Genomic DNA, 11,177 nt, shown 5'->3' with positions numbered 1-11,177 from the left:
TTAATATAAATTTATATAATATTAAATTATTTAATATAAATTTATATAATATTAAATTATTTAATATAAATTTATATAATATTAAATTATTTAATATAAATTTATATAATATTAAATTATTTAATTCTTTTTAAATAATTATAGCTTTTTAAATTATACTTTAGATATTTATATTTATATTTATATTCTATTTTATTTTATTATATATTTAAATTATAATTTTCTATTTACATCTGCCCCTACCCAAGCAATTTTACTGCACTCTCTACTCTCTTGCCATTTTCTTATACGATCTTTATTCCATCCTGCTCTATTACTAATCCCTGCACTCCTGTCTTTTAATTCATTTTCCACTTTTCTTTCTTGTCCATATTGTATTGATCCCAGAAGGGTACATTTTTTATCATCTGCCCCTGCCCACTTCCACTGGAAACAATTATCGTCGACATCACACGCTTGGCTGCATTGTTCAGAAGAATCGGCAATTGCACCAGGTGGATCATATGCATTGAAACGACCACCATCCCAGGCCTCACGCACCGGGGTTATGCCTGGTTTATGAAATTGCCATATATCAGAATATAACAATGGTCGCTATACGCCTATTAGTTCCACAACAACATGTATTTCTTCGTGTGCGCCAGGTATGAAGAACCAAAGAATATGACTTACATCGGATTTCCGTTGGTTAAACTCCCAGCTGAACAAATCAACCATGTCCTTCGGAGATGTCTTATGTAGCGTTATCAGTGGCTGGCACCAATGCTGATCATTAAAAGGAATCTCATGAAGGGCATAAGGACTGAACATCGGGAAGTGACCATGCATAGGAATGCCCTGCTCCCACATTACCCATCCCAGGACGCTGTCACCACAGCACTCATCATCATGATTTAGATAACTGAATTTCGTCGAGAGCGGCTCGTCTGTATACTCTCCAAATAGACCAGTCGTGCGCTGTAATAGTGTTTTCATAGCGCCCCGACTAATTATGTATCCAGGACCTCCGTTGGCAAATAAAGTCCCCTGGTCTCTTCGTTTCGGATCGCGGCGACCGGGAGATGGTGAGCCAATGTATACATTTGCATCTGGATTATACATTTGAAGGAAACGGAATAGGTTATCCCAAAAAATATAGCTTGGATGTATATTAATACCGTGACGGGTAAAATCTAAAGAGCACACTTACGTATCTGTTTCGTAAAAGACATAGAAGTCTCTATTAGGCTTCATAGCCCAAGCTCTTTCCATCATCGGTAAGAATTTGAACTTGTCGAGTGCCCATCCATTTATATGCTCCGTTTGTGCCTCTGTGTCTAAAGTACCATTTCTTTGCATTTCTTTCTGGGACAAGTACTCCCCCCACATCTTGAAGGTGGTAGCATTATAATGAGAGCTTGGCAGGTCGGCAAGAATATCAATAGCACGATGATTTCGAATGTCCTCGTCGAGGTCTGAGAAGATGATCAGCTCATCTGGCGTAAAGCAGGCACTAGTGCTATCCATCTGCGCGTCCAATCTCTCTTTGTTATCTCCATGGCCGGTTTTGAGAACTGGTTGTATTCGTGACAAAACATGTTTCGGAAAGGAACTGCAAATGTCTTCTGTTGAGTTGATACCCTTGGATATAGACCTGGGGAAAAAATCGGTCACCGTATTATGGGTGAAGTCGTCAGTCTGCGGGTAGGTTTGATATGGTAAGAATTCAGCAGGCGCAGGCTGCTTATGACGGTATATAAAAAATAATAATAATATCAGGCAAGAAGCAATTATAATGACATTTTGTAGTTGTCGGCTATGCAACACATGAGGTGTAAAGAGTGGCCGCGCAGGAGTTCTAAAAAGGGCCATTATAGGCCTGCTTAAATCGGGGGAGAAGAAATTAAGGTTATAGAAGTAGCCTAAGAGAAAGGTTACAAAAATAAATATAGTGTAATAGTAATTAGTATACTTCTAAATAACAGTTATAATATATGTATAAATTTATATTTCTTTTAAATATATATATACATGTATTATTTATACTATTATTTAAAATTTTAATACTCAAAGCTATATAAAGCATAATTTGTCTTGTTTCCTAGTATATAAACTACCTGTGCATGATATTAATAGTTCTAGTATAGAGTACCGGAGTGTATGTTTTTGGTTTTTGTGTTTTCAGGAGAGGCCACAAAATCCACTATTCTCAACATGGCTAGGTTTTCATACTGTAAGCAGAGATACACTGACTGCACCCTGCCACAGCTACAAGTAGCTTACGTGATTACTAACTAGCCTTCCCTGGTAGTATCTTGAACCTATATCAAAAGCCCATCAGGCCTCCAGCAACCCGCCCAAGCCAACCTTCACAACATCCACCCGCAACTTGCGGATAGCCCACGATGGACTTCGATATGTTGCAGGCTCGCTTAGGCGAGATTGCTCGCGCAACATCTTCGAACTTTCAAAAGCTTCCCGGGTCGGCTATGATCGTACGATATATCCAATCCAGCTACCAAAATGATCCCGTTCGATCCGCTATTGAACTGGTCCTTGTCCTGTTCTTTATTCGCTATCTTATGTCGCCTTCATACTCGACTCACAAGCAAAATTTTGTCAAGCTGCAAGAAGGCGTACGCTCATCCACATTCCACCGACGATGCCTTCTCGCTGACTGCCCGTGGCTTTAGGAGATTGAAGAGTTAATTGATGAATGGACCCCGGAGCCAATTGTGGCTGATCGGACGGCTGTAGAGGAGATTGAGAATGAGAGACTTCCGGTTATCGTCGGGTGCGTCATGCCTTGCTGTACGCTGTACCACAGTTGACTGACATACGAGTTCGTACCTTAGACCGACTGGCCCGAAAGTTAAACTATCCAACGGACGGACGGCCTTCAACTTGGCTTCGTATAACTTCTATAACTTCAATTCCAACGAACAGATCAAGGAGAAAGCAATTCAAACTTTGCGCACATATGGCGTTGGCCCTTGTGGCCCTCCTCAGTTCTACGGCACGCAGGATGTTCATGAAAAGGCAGAGTCGGATATTGCGTCGTACCTTGGCACAGAAGGCTGCATTCTCTACGCACAAACATTCTCGACTGCCACCAGTGTCATTCCCACCTTTTGCAAACGTCGCGACGTCATCATTGCCGATGCTGCTGTCAATTACTCCATTCGTAAAGGCCTAGAGATTTCAAGAAGCAACGTCAGATGGTTTAAACATGGCGACTTCAACGACCTCGAGAGGGTGCTCAAAGCCGTTGCAAATGAACAGGCGAAATCTGGAAAATTAACTCGTCGATTTGTCGTCACAGAGGGCTTTTTCGAGATAACCGGTGATGTCACCGATCTACCTCGATTGGTTGAGCTGAAGGAAAAGTATAAGATCCGAATCATTCTTGACGAAACATGGTCTTTTGGTGTATTGGGACGAACCGGACGTGGCCTTACTGAGGCACAAAATGTAGATCCACAACAGGTGGACATGATCATTGGGTCACTCGCAGGTCCCTTGTGTGCCGGAGGTGGATTTTGCGCAGGATCTAAAGATGTGATTGAGCATCAACGAATCACCTCTTCCGCTTATACCTTCTCTGCAGCCCTGCCAGCCATGTTGGCTATGACTACAAGCGAATCACTGAAGCTGCTACAGTCGAATCCTGACATTCTTGTTCAGTGCAGAGAGAGCATTCGGGCCTTGAGAGCGCAACTTGATCCACGTAGCGATTGGGTTGTTTGCACCAGTTCAGTGGACAATCCTATTTTACTTCTAGTAATTAAGCCCGAAGTTGTCAATGCAAGGAGGTTGACTGCAGATGACCAAGAAAAAATCTTGATGGAGTGCGTCGAAGAGGTATATCGTCCCTTACTCTTAAGAACATTAGAACAACAACAGCTAACAATCATTAGTCGCTTGCAAATGGTGTCATGATCACACGACTGAAGACACGGCCATATGCGAATGCCATAGCAGCAAACGACTGGACACTCCAGCCAGCCCTTAAAATTTGCGTTACCTCTGCGCTTTCTAAGAAGGACATCGAAAAAGCAGGTATTACAATCCGACACGCCATTACGAAGATAATGACAAAAAGATCAAATAAGGCTATTTAATATATGATCTCCAGGCCCCCTTTACATACACCTACATGTTTTCAATTCTAGAATATGACAAGACTTAGAAATTTGTGTTTATTTTTATGGTAATGCTAATACTTTTCAATAACTCTCTATTAATATAGTTAATATATGAACATCTTGCTTTGCGCGTATATATGTGAGAGAGAGAATAAGTGTATGGGTACAGATTATTTGTACCGTATTTTACCAAGATTGATAGATTCCCTTTTTGGTGGTTACCTTATATAATCAGCCTGACAGCCGGCCCACCTAAGGTATGTCTCCAGCGTATTCTCGCAGGTAGGACTCTGGAGAAACACCTAAGACTTAGACCTAAATTCGAGCTATCCATCGCATATGAAATCAGCTTCCGCAGGAATTTACCTCTTGTTGTCGCCCATCCAATTTGGATTGAGCCGCTATTGGTATATTTTTGCCCCTTTCATGATTAACAGCTGACATGCCGCGACTGCTTTGTATGTTATCCTAACTCCGCGGCCTAACTGATGCGCTGACTTTCATGCTGCTTGAAGCCACAGCGCTGTCATTGCGTCGCGACCCTCGGCTGCTAAGAATTCCTCCATACGTATCTGCTTTTTGTATTGCCATTGGCGTTGTTTGGCTCCTTCTTCTACCTCTGGACGACTATTCGAGGCGAACCTACGTATCAGAGAATGCTCTCTTGCCTGGACAAGTGCATACCTATTTTGGTGGTAGCGAGCAACATATATTCAGGGCCTTTAGGCACGAGGTCGATTTGCTTGCCGACAAGAACAATTATGAGTTTGTTGCCGAGCGCCATCCCCTGAAGATTTGGCGATATACACCTGGCTAACACGGTCATCAGAGTCAACGATAAACTAGAATCGATCCTGACAGGCTTTGGCGTCAAGGTTGGCCGACAGAACTACACCTATCACTCGGCCGGACAGATATATACTGGGGAGAATGTGTATGGTATTCTGCAAGCCCCTCGTGGGGACGCGACAGAGGCTATTGTGTTGGTGGCTGCATGGAAGAGCATAGATGAGCAGCTTAACCGGAATGGTATCGCGCTTGTGCTCACGTTAGCTCGCTATTTTAAACGTCAGTCGCTGCCAGAACCCGAGCTTGATGGGGTTGGACTTTAGAGGAAGCTGACAGACGACAGGTTGGTCATTATGGTCGAAGGATATTATCCTTCTTTTACCTCCAGATAGCACAACAGGAACACAGGCCTGGGTTGACGCTTATCATGACGCTCATGATTTTAAACATATTGCACCGTTGCCACTCAAATCCGGTGCACTACAGGGAGCTATTGCGATCGATTACCCCCATGAGCAGCGATATCACGAGCTTCACATTATTTACGATGGCACGAACGGACAGCTGCCTAATCTCGATCTCATCAATTCGATTGTCAACATTGCGGGAGGTCAGATGGGTATTGAAACCACCGTGCAGCAGATGACTGGCCATACGGATAGCTATCAGGATCGACTTCAAACAATGCTCCGTGGTATGCTATATCAGGGCCTTGGATATCCCACTGGCCCCCACAGCAGCTTTATTCCCTACCATGTGGACGCCATAACTTTACAGCCTACTGGCGAAGGATGGCATGATGAGATGGCGATGGGTAGAGTTGTAGAGGGATCTTTCCGAAGCCTAAACAACCTTTTGGAGCATTTGCATCAAAGCTTCTTTTTCTATCTTCTCATGCAAAAAAATCGCTTTGTCAGCATTGGCACATATCTCCCCAGCGCCATGCTGCTGGCTGCCAATTTTACTATCATGGCCATCTTCCTCTGGGTCAAAAGCGGACAACCTACCGCGAAGGATGTAGGTACAGGCAAGCAACAAAGTGATGGATTGGAACGAAAAGGGGATGCCGCGCCATCCTCCTGGTCTCCTCTTACAGTGGAACGGAACCTTCTCTCACCTCTTACTTTTGTTGCGATATGCCATTCCATCTCTGCAATCCCTTTATTCTTGTTCAACCATCTTGGCATAAATGTGAGTTTTGATACACTTACTTTTTTTTTTTTTTTTGTAGTAACGCTTGAAAAACGAACGCTGAGCTAACCTTGTAATAACTAGACCCTGCCATTGGCATTTTTAATATTTTCCGTCACATCTACTGTCCTTCCAGCCATCTTCTCTTTCGCTGCTGCCTCACTTCAAAAGCCAACTCCGCAATACTTTCAGCTTACAAAATCTTTCTCGCTGTTAATTCTAGGTGTATCCCTTGCGACCCTCAGCACACTCAATTTCTCCCTCGCTTTCCTTGTCGGACTTTTAGCAAGTCCTCTCACCTTCATTCGGCCAACTGATAGCGCAGCTACCAGATGGTTTTTTGCAGCATTGTTGATATTAACCTCGCCGCCTATTGTTATATTATCAACAGCGTGGACTAGCGGCGTCACTCTGACTGAAGTCCTCAAAGCAGCCAGTTTGGGTTGGAACGTGTGGGGAATGTATACACCAATTATCATCTGGTGTATGTGGTGGCCAGCTTGGCTAATTGGTATGACGAATACCCTTAGCCCCATTTCTAATATATAGAGGAATCATACGAGATATGATTTCACGCGCAGCTCAAGGGAACCTATATGCTAGATTCTTATGTTACAATTGGCATGTGCCTCTAATTTTGAAAATTGTTCCTATTACATATATCAATAATAATAATGATGAAAGCGCAGCAAGTTAATTGAGAGCCCAGTAGTGTTTAGTGTGTACTCATGGTATATTATACACCCTCTCCGATACCAGCTACGAAAGTCATTGACTCTTCTCTATGCTCTTGGTTTGGCGGCACTCAGGCAGCCCAGACATCATGGCCGGCAGCCTCGATCCAATTTCCTAATTGATTGACATTTGAGTCCCACTCGAGTAATCGATGGCGCATGCTCTCGATCTGCTTCATATCAAGCACCTTCGGCTGCACCCAGGTAATGTGCGCAATCTGGCCCACTTGATCTATCGTTCCGCGAAGGAGGCCCAGGCTCAAAGCCTTCATCACCAGATGCTCAATTTCCTGTGGCTGAACCTTTGTCTCCTGAGAAATGGTCGCGAAGGACATAGTCCGGTCATGGGGCGGTCTGCGAAAGACGGCTTCCGTCAAGGCCGCCAGGTAAATCTTCTGTCGAAGACTATCCGAGTTTTCGTTTAAAAGCTTGTTCGACGCAATGTTATCTGAAAGAACATCATAGGCAGCAAGATCTCCTCGGTTGTAGGCAAAAAGAAGATCACGCAACCAAGCGTCATTCTCGCTCCGGCCAAGAGTATCTAGAATGGGATGCAGTAGCAGCTCGCCAAAATTATAAATGCTCGTGGATACTAGAGCGGCCACGCTCAGGAAGTAAGCTCTTTGATGTCGTTCCTCGTCAGAGAGGGTAGATAGATCGATGCAGGCAAGGTAAAGTAGGGCGGTCCGGTAATAATTTGCAAAGTCCATTTTAAGCTAAAAGAAAGCGCTGTTGGTAACTGTAACTCCTATGACTATTTGAAATTCAGCAAGAAAACTTACCTTGTAGTAATTGGCACTGGCATCGTAGAAGGCAGCATGGACGACAGCCTCAACAGAGTCGAAGGAGTCCAGGATTTTCTCTGAAGCGTCGAGATCATGTTTTGCGTCTTCCAGCTCATTGAGACTTAGCTTTACCCTAGCAACTGCAACAGAAGCAAACACAAGCGCATCTTGAGAATCTTCCGTGTCCACCTTCTTTACTACCGACTGCAGGAATGCTAAGCGATCACAATCGTCTTGATGGATTGTTAGCAGCCAGATGGCAATTCAAGATCCAGAGAGAGCAAAAGACAAACCTTTGCATTGTGTCGCAGCTTTGAGCGCCAGCATCACCAACTTCAGTTTGTTGATCTTATCAGCAAACTTCAGAATGAAGACGTTATAGAAGGCTAGGCGTTGGGGCGCACTGCCATCGTCATTGAAGAATTCTACGAGGGCATCTGTGAGCTGGTGCCATAGCTTGCGTTCCCAGAAGTCTTCGAAGTTGAGAATGAGCGGCTGGAGCTCCTCTGGAGCTGCGTCTCGTTGCTCCGCAAGAAAATCAGAGATGCTGTCGTTGTTCATATTTGAAGAGACAGTACGACTGTCGATGGTCGTCCACGGCCCGTGACAAGGGTGGGGTGTGCAGTGTTTGAATTACCAGCCCGGCGGAGTGAGTGGCAAACGAGAGAAATGTGGTTTATGGTATCGTTGTAGTTGATGGTTAAATGGAGGTGCTGAGAAGTGCAACGTCTATGGATCTGGAGTTGCGAGAAGGTGGTTGAAGGTTGGAAGCTGGAAGCTGGTAGCGATGGTGCATATGCAATGCAGCCTTACTCAATGGGCCGTCTGGCGAATAACGTGGCAGCCAGCTGCCTAGCGCCAGTATCTGTAGCCTTGTTACTCCGTAGAGATCTGGCTATGACGGAGTACGTCTGGGAGTCGATAGTTAGCGCGATAAAACCCCCATAATGCAGAGTACGTATACAAGTATAGGTATAACATGCGGTATCTAATAATTTCATGATTGGAGTGTGTTTTCTGTTTGATAGCTGGAGTGCCGGTTGTTGTGATCGAATTTAGACGATGATGGCTTAGCGGTTAAGTTTAACCCAATCATCAACATAAGTACCTATTTACCCTCCCTTGTTCTAGGACGGGACAAAGATGACCACGGCAATCCTGAGCCTCGGCCCGGATCACGTAACATTTCTGCTGTAGCACAACTTCAAACGAACAAGACTCTGAGCTACACCCAAGTGACTTAGACTAGCATCCCGGGTGCTGCTATTATGTTCTTGTACATTTGCAAATAACATCTCTCTTCGGCCCCGCAAAGAAAGACAAGACAACATCCAAACACATCATGTCTGTTACGCTTGTAGCCCTTCCTACGGTGCAGCGTCTAAGCCCGCGCTGCATCAGGATCTTAGGCGGCAACCCAGGCAAATTTGCGCTGCAGGGCACCAATACTTACTTGCTCGGTACTGGCCATTGGCGTATTTTGATTGATACAGGAGAGGGCCGCCCAAGCTGGATACAGTCGCTCAAAGAAACGCTCTCCCAAGAGAACGCGACAGTGAAGGCGGCAGTCATTACACACTGGCATCACGATCATACTGGAGGCATTGCAGATCTTGTTAATGCCTTCCCAGAAGTAAAGATCTACAAGAATAGTCCGGAAGTTGGGCAGTTGGCTCTTCAGGATGGCGATAGTTTCACAATTGACGGCGCAACCTTGACGGCTCATCACACTCCCGGCCACACAAAGGACCACATGGCGTTCACGCTTGCTGAAGAAGATGCAATGTTTGCGGGCGATAATGTGCTTGGGCAGGGCACTGCCGTGTTTGAGGAATTAGCAACATATCTTCGCAGCCTGAGTAAAATGAAGACGCTCTTTTCCGGGCGGGTCTATCCAGGCCACGGACCTGTGGTTGAGAATGGCTTGGAGAAAATTAATGAATACATAGAGCATCGCCGTCAGCGGGAGGAAGAAGTTTTGCGAGCAATGACGGCAGGTAATGCTTCCAGTAGCAGTGATACTTGGACGGCAATGGCTATAGTCAAAACGGTATACAAAGACGTGCGTGAAGATTTGCATGAGGCAGCCTGCGGAGGGGTTTTACAGATGCTGGCTAAGCTGGAGCAGGAGGGAAGAGTCAAGCAGACTAAGGACGGATGGCAGTTGCAAGACACTAAGAGTTTGATGTGATTACAAGTCGGACATGATGATATGAATACAATGCCGTCTATCCTTTCGACATTTTTGGTTTTAAATCAAACCTTTGTCTCCACGATATAGATGTAGCCGGTATACGCAAAGCAAAACCTCGGCTGACCGAATTGAGCTATACACGTGGAGCGAGGACGACTTAGTAAAAAGTAGTGCAAGCCCTAGGTACTCGGTAGGTTTGCATGGATTGTTTCTGTTTCTTACTACTCCTACTACCTAGGTACCACTGCTGCTACTTAATACCTAGGTAATATGCAGCCGTATTCCACAGAGATTATACCCTCTGTTACGCTGGTAGCATCTGAATTGGCCTGTGATTCCCGCCATGTCGGCCGATTTCTGGGCCGGCTATCTCAGCGGAGTAGTGGGAATTGTAGTAGGGAATCCTCTTGACATTGAGAAAGTGCATCAGCAAACAAGAAGGCATGCTACCGGAAGGCCATATAGCCAGAGCTCTGTGGCCTTTATGAAAGGCACTGCCGCGCCAATTTTTGGCTATGGGGCTCTGAATGCGCTGCTATTCGTTTCATACAACCGGTCGGAGGCAATGCTGAAAAAGGCGGCCTCGACACAGGATGCCGGGTGGGTTACTTGGACAGCGGGAGCAATGGGTGGTCTTGCTGTATGGATTGTCAGCGCCCCGACAGAGTTGATCAAGTGCCGAGCGCAGATATCAAATCCTGCCACATCAAGCTGGACGATATTCAAGCAGATATTGCGTACAGACGGTGTGAAGGGCCTCTACCATGGCGGGGTCGTCACAGCGCTGCGGGATAGCATCGGCTATGGCTTTTATTTTTGGACGTATGAATTGGCTCATCACTATTGGCCTACTGCTCAAAAGCGTGATGGCGACACTGCCTCTGGGCAGCGAGAGACATCAAAGGTCTTGTTGTGTGGTGGCATTGCAGGGATTGCCACTTGGGCCAGCGTTTTCCCTCTCGACGTCATCAAGTCGCGGCTTCAAACACAGCAGCATTCTTACCAGCCTGCAACAAGCGCTGCTGCATCAGTTTTTACGTACCGTGGCATAGCGAGTAAGAAGCGAGATGGGGCATGGCAGATCGCTAAAGACACTTACAGAGAAGGCGGGATTCGTCCCTTTTTCCGCGGCCTGTCTATCTGCAGTGTCAGGGCATTTCTTGTCAATGCCATTCAGTGGGCTGTATATGAATGGATCATGAGTGAAATGAACATGAGCAATAAACATGCAGGATTATTGCCAGAGGCTTGATGTCCTGTTCGGGTTATTTCCTTCAATAAACAGTCACACATTCGCCTACATACCGCTTATAAGCTTCGAAGCATTGGCTATCTACCCTTCAACAGTTAGGTAGCTTCC

General features: G+C 45.4%; 6 protein-coding genes across 6 annotated transcripts; 4 read left to right on the top strand and 2 right to left on the bottom strand.

Annotated features, from left to right (window-relative positions):
- Positions 1–235: 235 nt before the first annotated feature.
- On the bottom strand, positions 236–1,874 carry TrAFT101_003330 (uncharacterized protein). Its single transcript, XM_066126845.1, has 2 exons — positions 1,190–1,874; positions 236–1,138 (listed from the first exon to the last, which is right to left on the bottom strand). The coding sequence occupies exons 1-2, from the start codon at positions 1,849–1,851 to the stop codon at positions 595–597; spliced, it is 1,206 nt and encodes a 401-aa protein (XP_065982952.1). The 5' UTR covers positions 1,852–1,874; the 3' UTR covers positions 236–594.
- A 375-nt stretch (positions 1,875–2,249) lies between these two features.
- Positions 2,250–4,254, top strand: TrAFT101_003329 (uncharacterized protein). Its single transcript, XM_024901774.2, has 4 exons — positions 2,250–2,615; positions 2,673–2,773; positions 2,835–3,840; positions 3,897–4,254. Exons 1-4 carry the CDS (start codon positions 2,385–2,387, stop codon positions 4,098–4,100), a joined length of 1,542 nt encoding a protein of 513 aa, XP_024764464.1. The 5' UTR covers positions 2,250–2,384; the 3' UTR covers positions 4,101–4,254.
- Positions 4,255–4,464: 210 nt separating this feature from the next.
- Positions 4,465–6,940, top strand: TrAFT101_003328 (uncharacterized protein). The gene is made up of 6 exons (XM_024906403.2): positions 4,465–4,582; positions 4,640–4,889; positions 4,954–5,192; positions 5,257–6,104; positions 6,189–6,835; positions 6,914–6,940. Exons 1-5 carry the CDS (start codon positions 4,567–4,569, stop codon positions 6,651–6,653), a joined length of 1,818 nt encoding a protein of 605 aa, XP_024764463.1. The 5' UTR covers positions 4,465–4,566; the 3' UTR covers positions 6,654–6,835; positions 6,914–6,940.
- Positions 6,704–8,666, bottom strand: TrAFT101_003327 (uncharacterized protein). The gene is made up of 4 exons (XM_024905065.2): positions 8,607–8,666; positions 7,917–8,534; positions 7,621–7,856; positions 6,704–7,554 (listed from the first exon to the last, which is right to left on the bottom strand). The coding sequence occupies exons 2-4, from the start codon at positions 8,182–8,184 to the stop codon at positions 6,910–6,912; spliced, it is 1,149 nt and encodes a 382-aa protein (XP_024764462.2). The 5' UTR covers positions 8,185–8,534; positions 8,607–8,666; the 3' UTR covers positions 6,704–6,909.
- Positions 8,667–8,965: 299 nt separating this feature from the next.
- Positions 8,966–9,814, top strand: TrAFT101_003326 (uncharacterized protein; the record flags this gene model as incomplete). The annotated part of the gene is made up of 1 exon (XM_024903535.2): positions 8,966–9,814. The coding sequence occupies one exon, from the start codon at positions 8,966–8,968 to the stop codon at positions 9,812–9,814; it is 849 nt and encodes a 282-aa protein (XP_024764461.2).
- A 346-nt stretch (positions 9,815–10,160) lies between these two features.
- Positions 10,161–11,069, top strand: TrAFT101_003325 (uncharacterized protein; the record flags this gene model as incomplete). The annotated part of the gene is made up of 1 exon (XM_024907707.2): positions 10,161–11,069. One exon carries the CDS (start codon positions 10,161–10,163, stop codon positions 11,067–11,069), a length of 909 nt encoding a protein of 302 aa, XP_024764460.1.
- Positions 11,070–11,177: the final 108 nt, after the last annotated feature.

This window comes from Trichoderma asperellum, chromosome 2 (genome assembly GCF_020647865.1).
Source record: "Trichoderma asperellum chromosome 2, complete sequence".
NCBI lineage: Eukaryota > Fungi > Ascomycota > Sordariomycetes > Hypocreales > Hypocreaceae > Trichoderma > Trichoderma asperellum.
The sequence above is the reverse complement of the archived record's forward strand: the minus strand, read 5'-3'. Positions and strand labels throughout refer to the sequence as shown.

What these genes read in the sequence shown, in the direction of transcription:
- TrAFT101_003330 (XM_066126845.1), bottom strand. Translation starts at nt 1,851, where the DNA reads ATGGCCCTTTTTAGAACTCCTGCGCGGCCACTCTTTACACCTCATGTG. An exon ending in GTCTTTTACGAAACAGATAC is followed by an intron (nt 1,139 to 1,189) that starts GTAAGTGTGCTC and finishes TATACATCCAAG; the next exon opens with CTATATTTTTTGGGATAACC.
- TrAFT101_003329 (XM_024901774.2), top strand. Translation starts at nt 2,385, where the DNA reads ATGGACTTCGATATGTTGCAGGCTCGCTTAGGCGAGATTGCTCGCGCA. An exon ending in TTGTCAAGCTGCAAGAAGGC is followed by an intron (nt 2,616 to 2,672) that starts GTACGCTCATCC and finishes CCGTGGCTTTAG; the next exon opens with GAGATTGAAGAGTTAATTGA. An exon ending in TGATGGAGTGCGTCGAAGAG is followed by an intron (nt 3,841 to 3,896) that starts GTATATCGTCCC and finishes AACAATCATTAG; the next exon opens with TCGCTTGCAAATGGTGTCAT.
- TrAFT101_003328 (XM_024906403.2), top strand. An exon ending in GCCGACAAGAACAATTATGA is followed by an intron (nt 4,890 to 4,953) that starts GTTTGTTGCCGA and finishes CACGGTCATCAG; the next exon opens with AGTCAACGATAAACTAGAAT. An exon ending in TCAACCATCTTGGCATAAAT is followed by an intron (nt 6,105 to 6,188) that starts GTGAGTTTTGAT and finishes TGTAATAACTAG; the next exon opens with ACCCTGCCATTGGCATTTTT.
- TrAFT101_003327 (XM_024905065.2), bottom strand. Translation starts at nt 8,184, where the DNA reads ATGAACAACGACAGCATCTCTGATTTTCTTGCGGAGCAACGAGACGCA. An exon ending in AGCTGCGACACAATGCAAAG is followed by an intron (nt 7,857 to 7,916) that starts GTTTGTCTTTTG and finishes CAATCCATCAAG; the next exon opens with ACGATTGTGATCGCTTAGCA. An exon ending in CCAGTGCCAATTACTACAAG is followed by an intron (nt 7,555 to 7,620) that starts GTAAGTTTTCTT and finishes GCTTTCTTTTAG; the next exon opens with CTTAAAATGGACTTTGCAAA.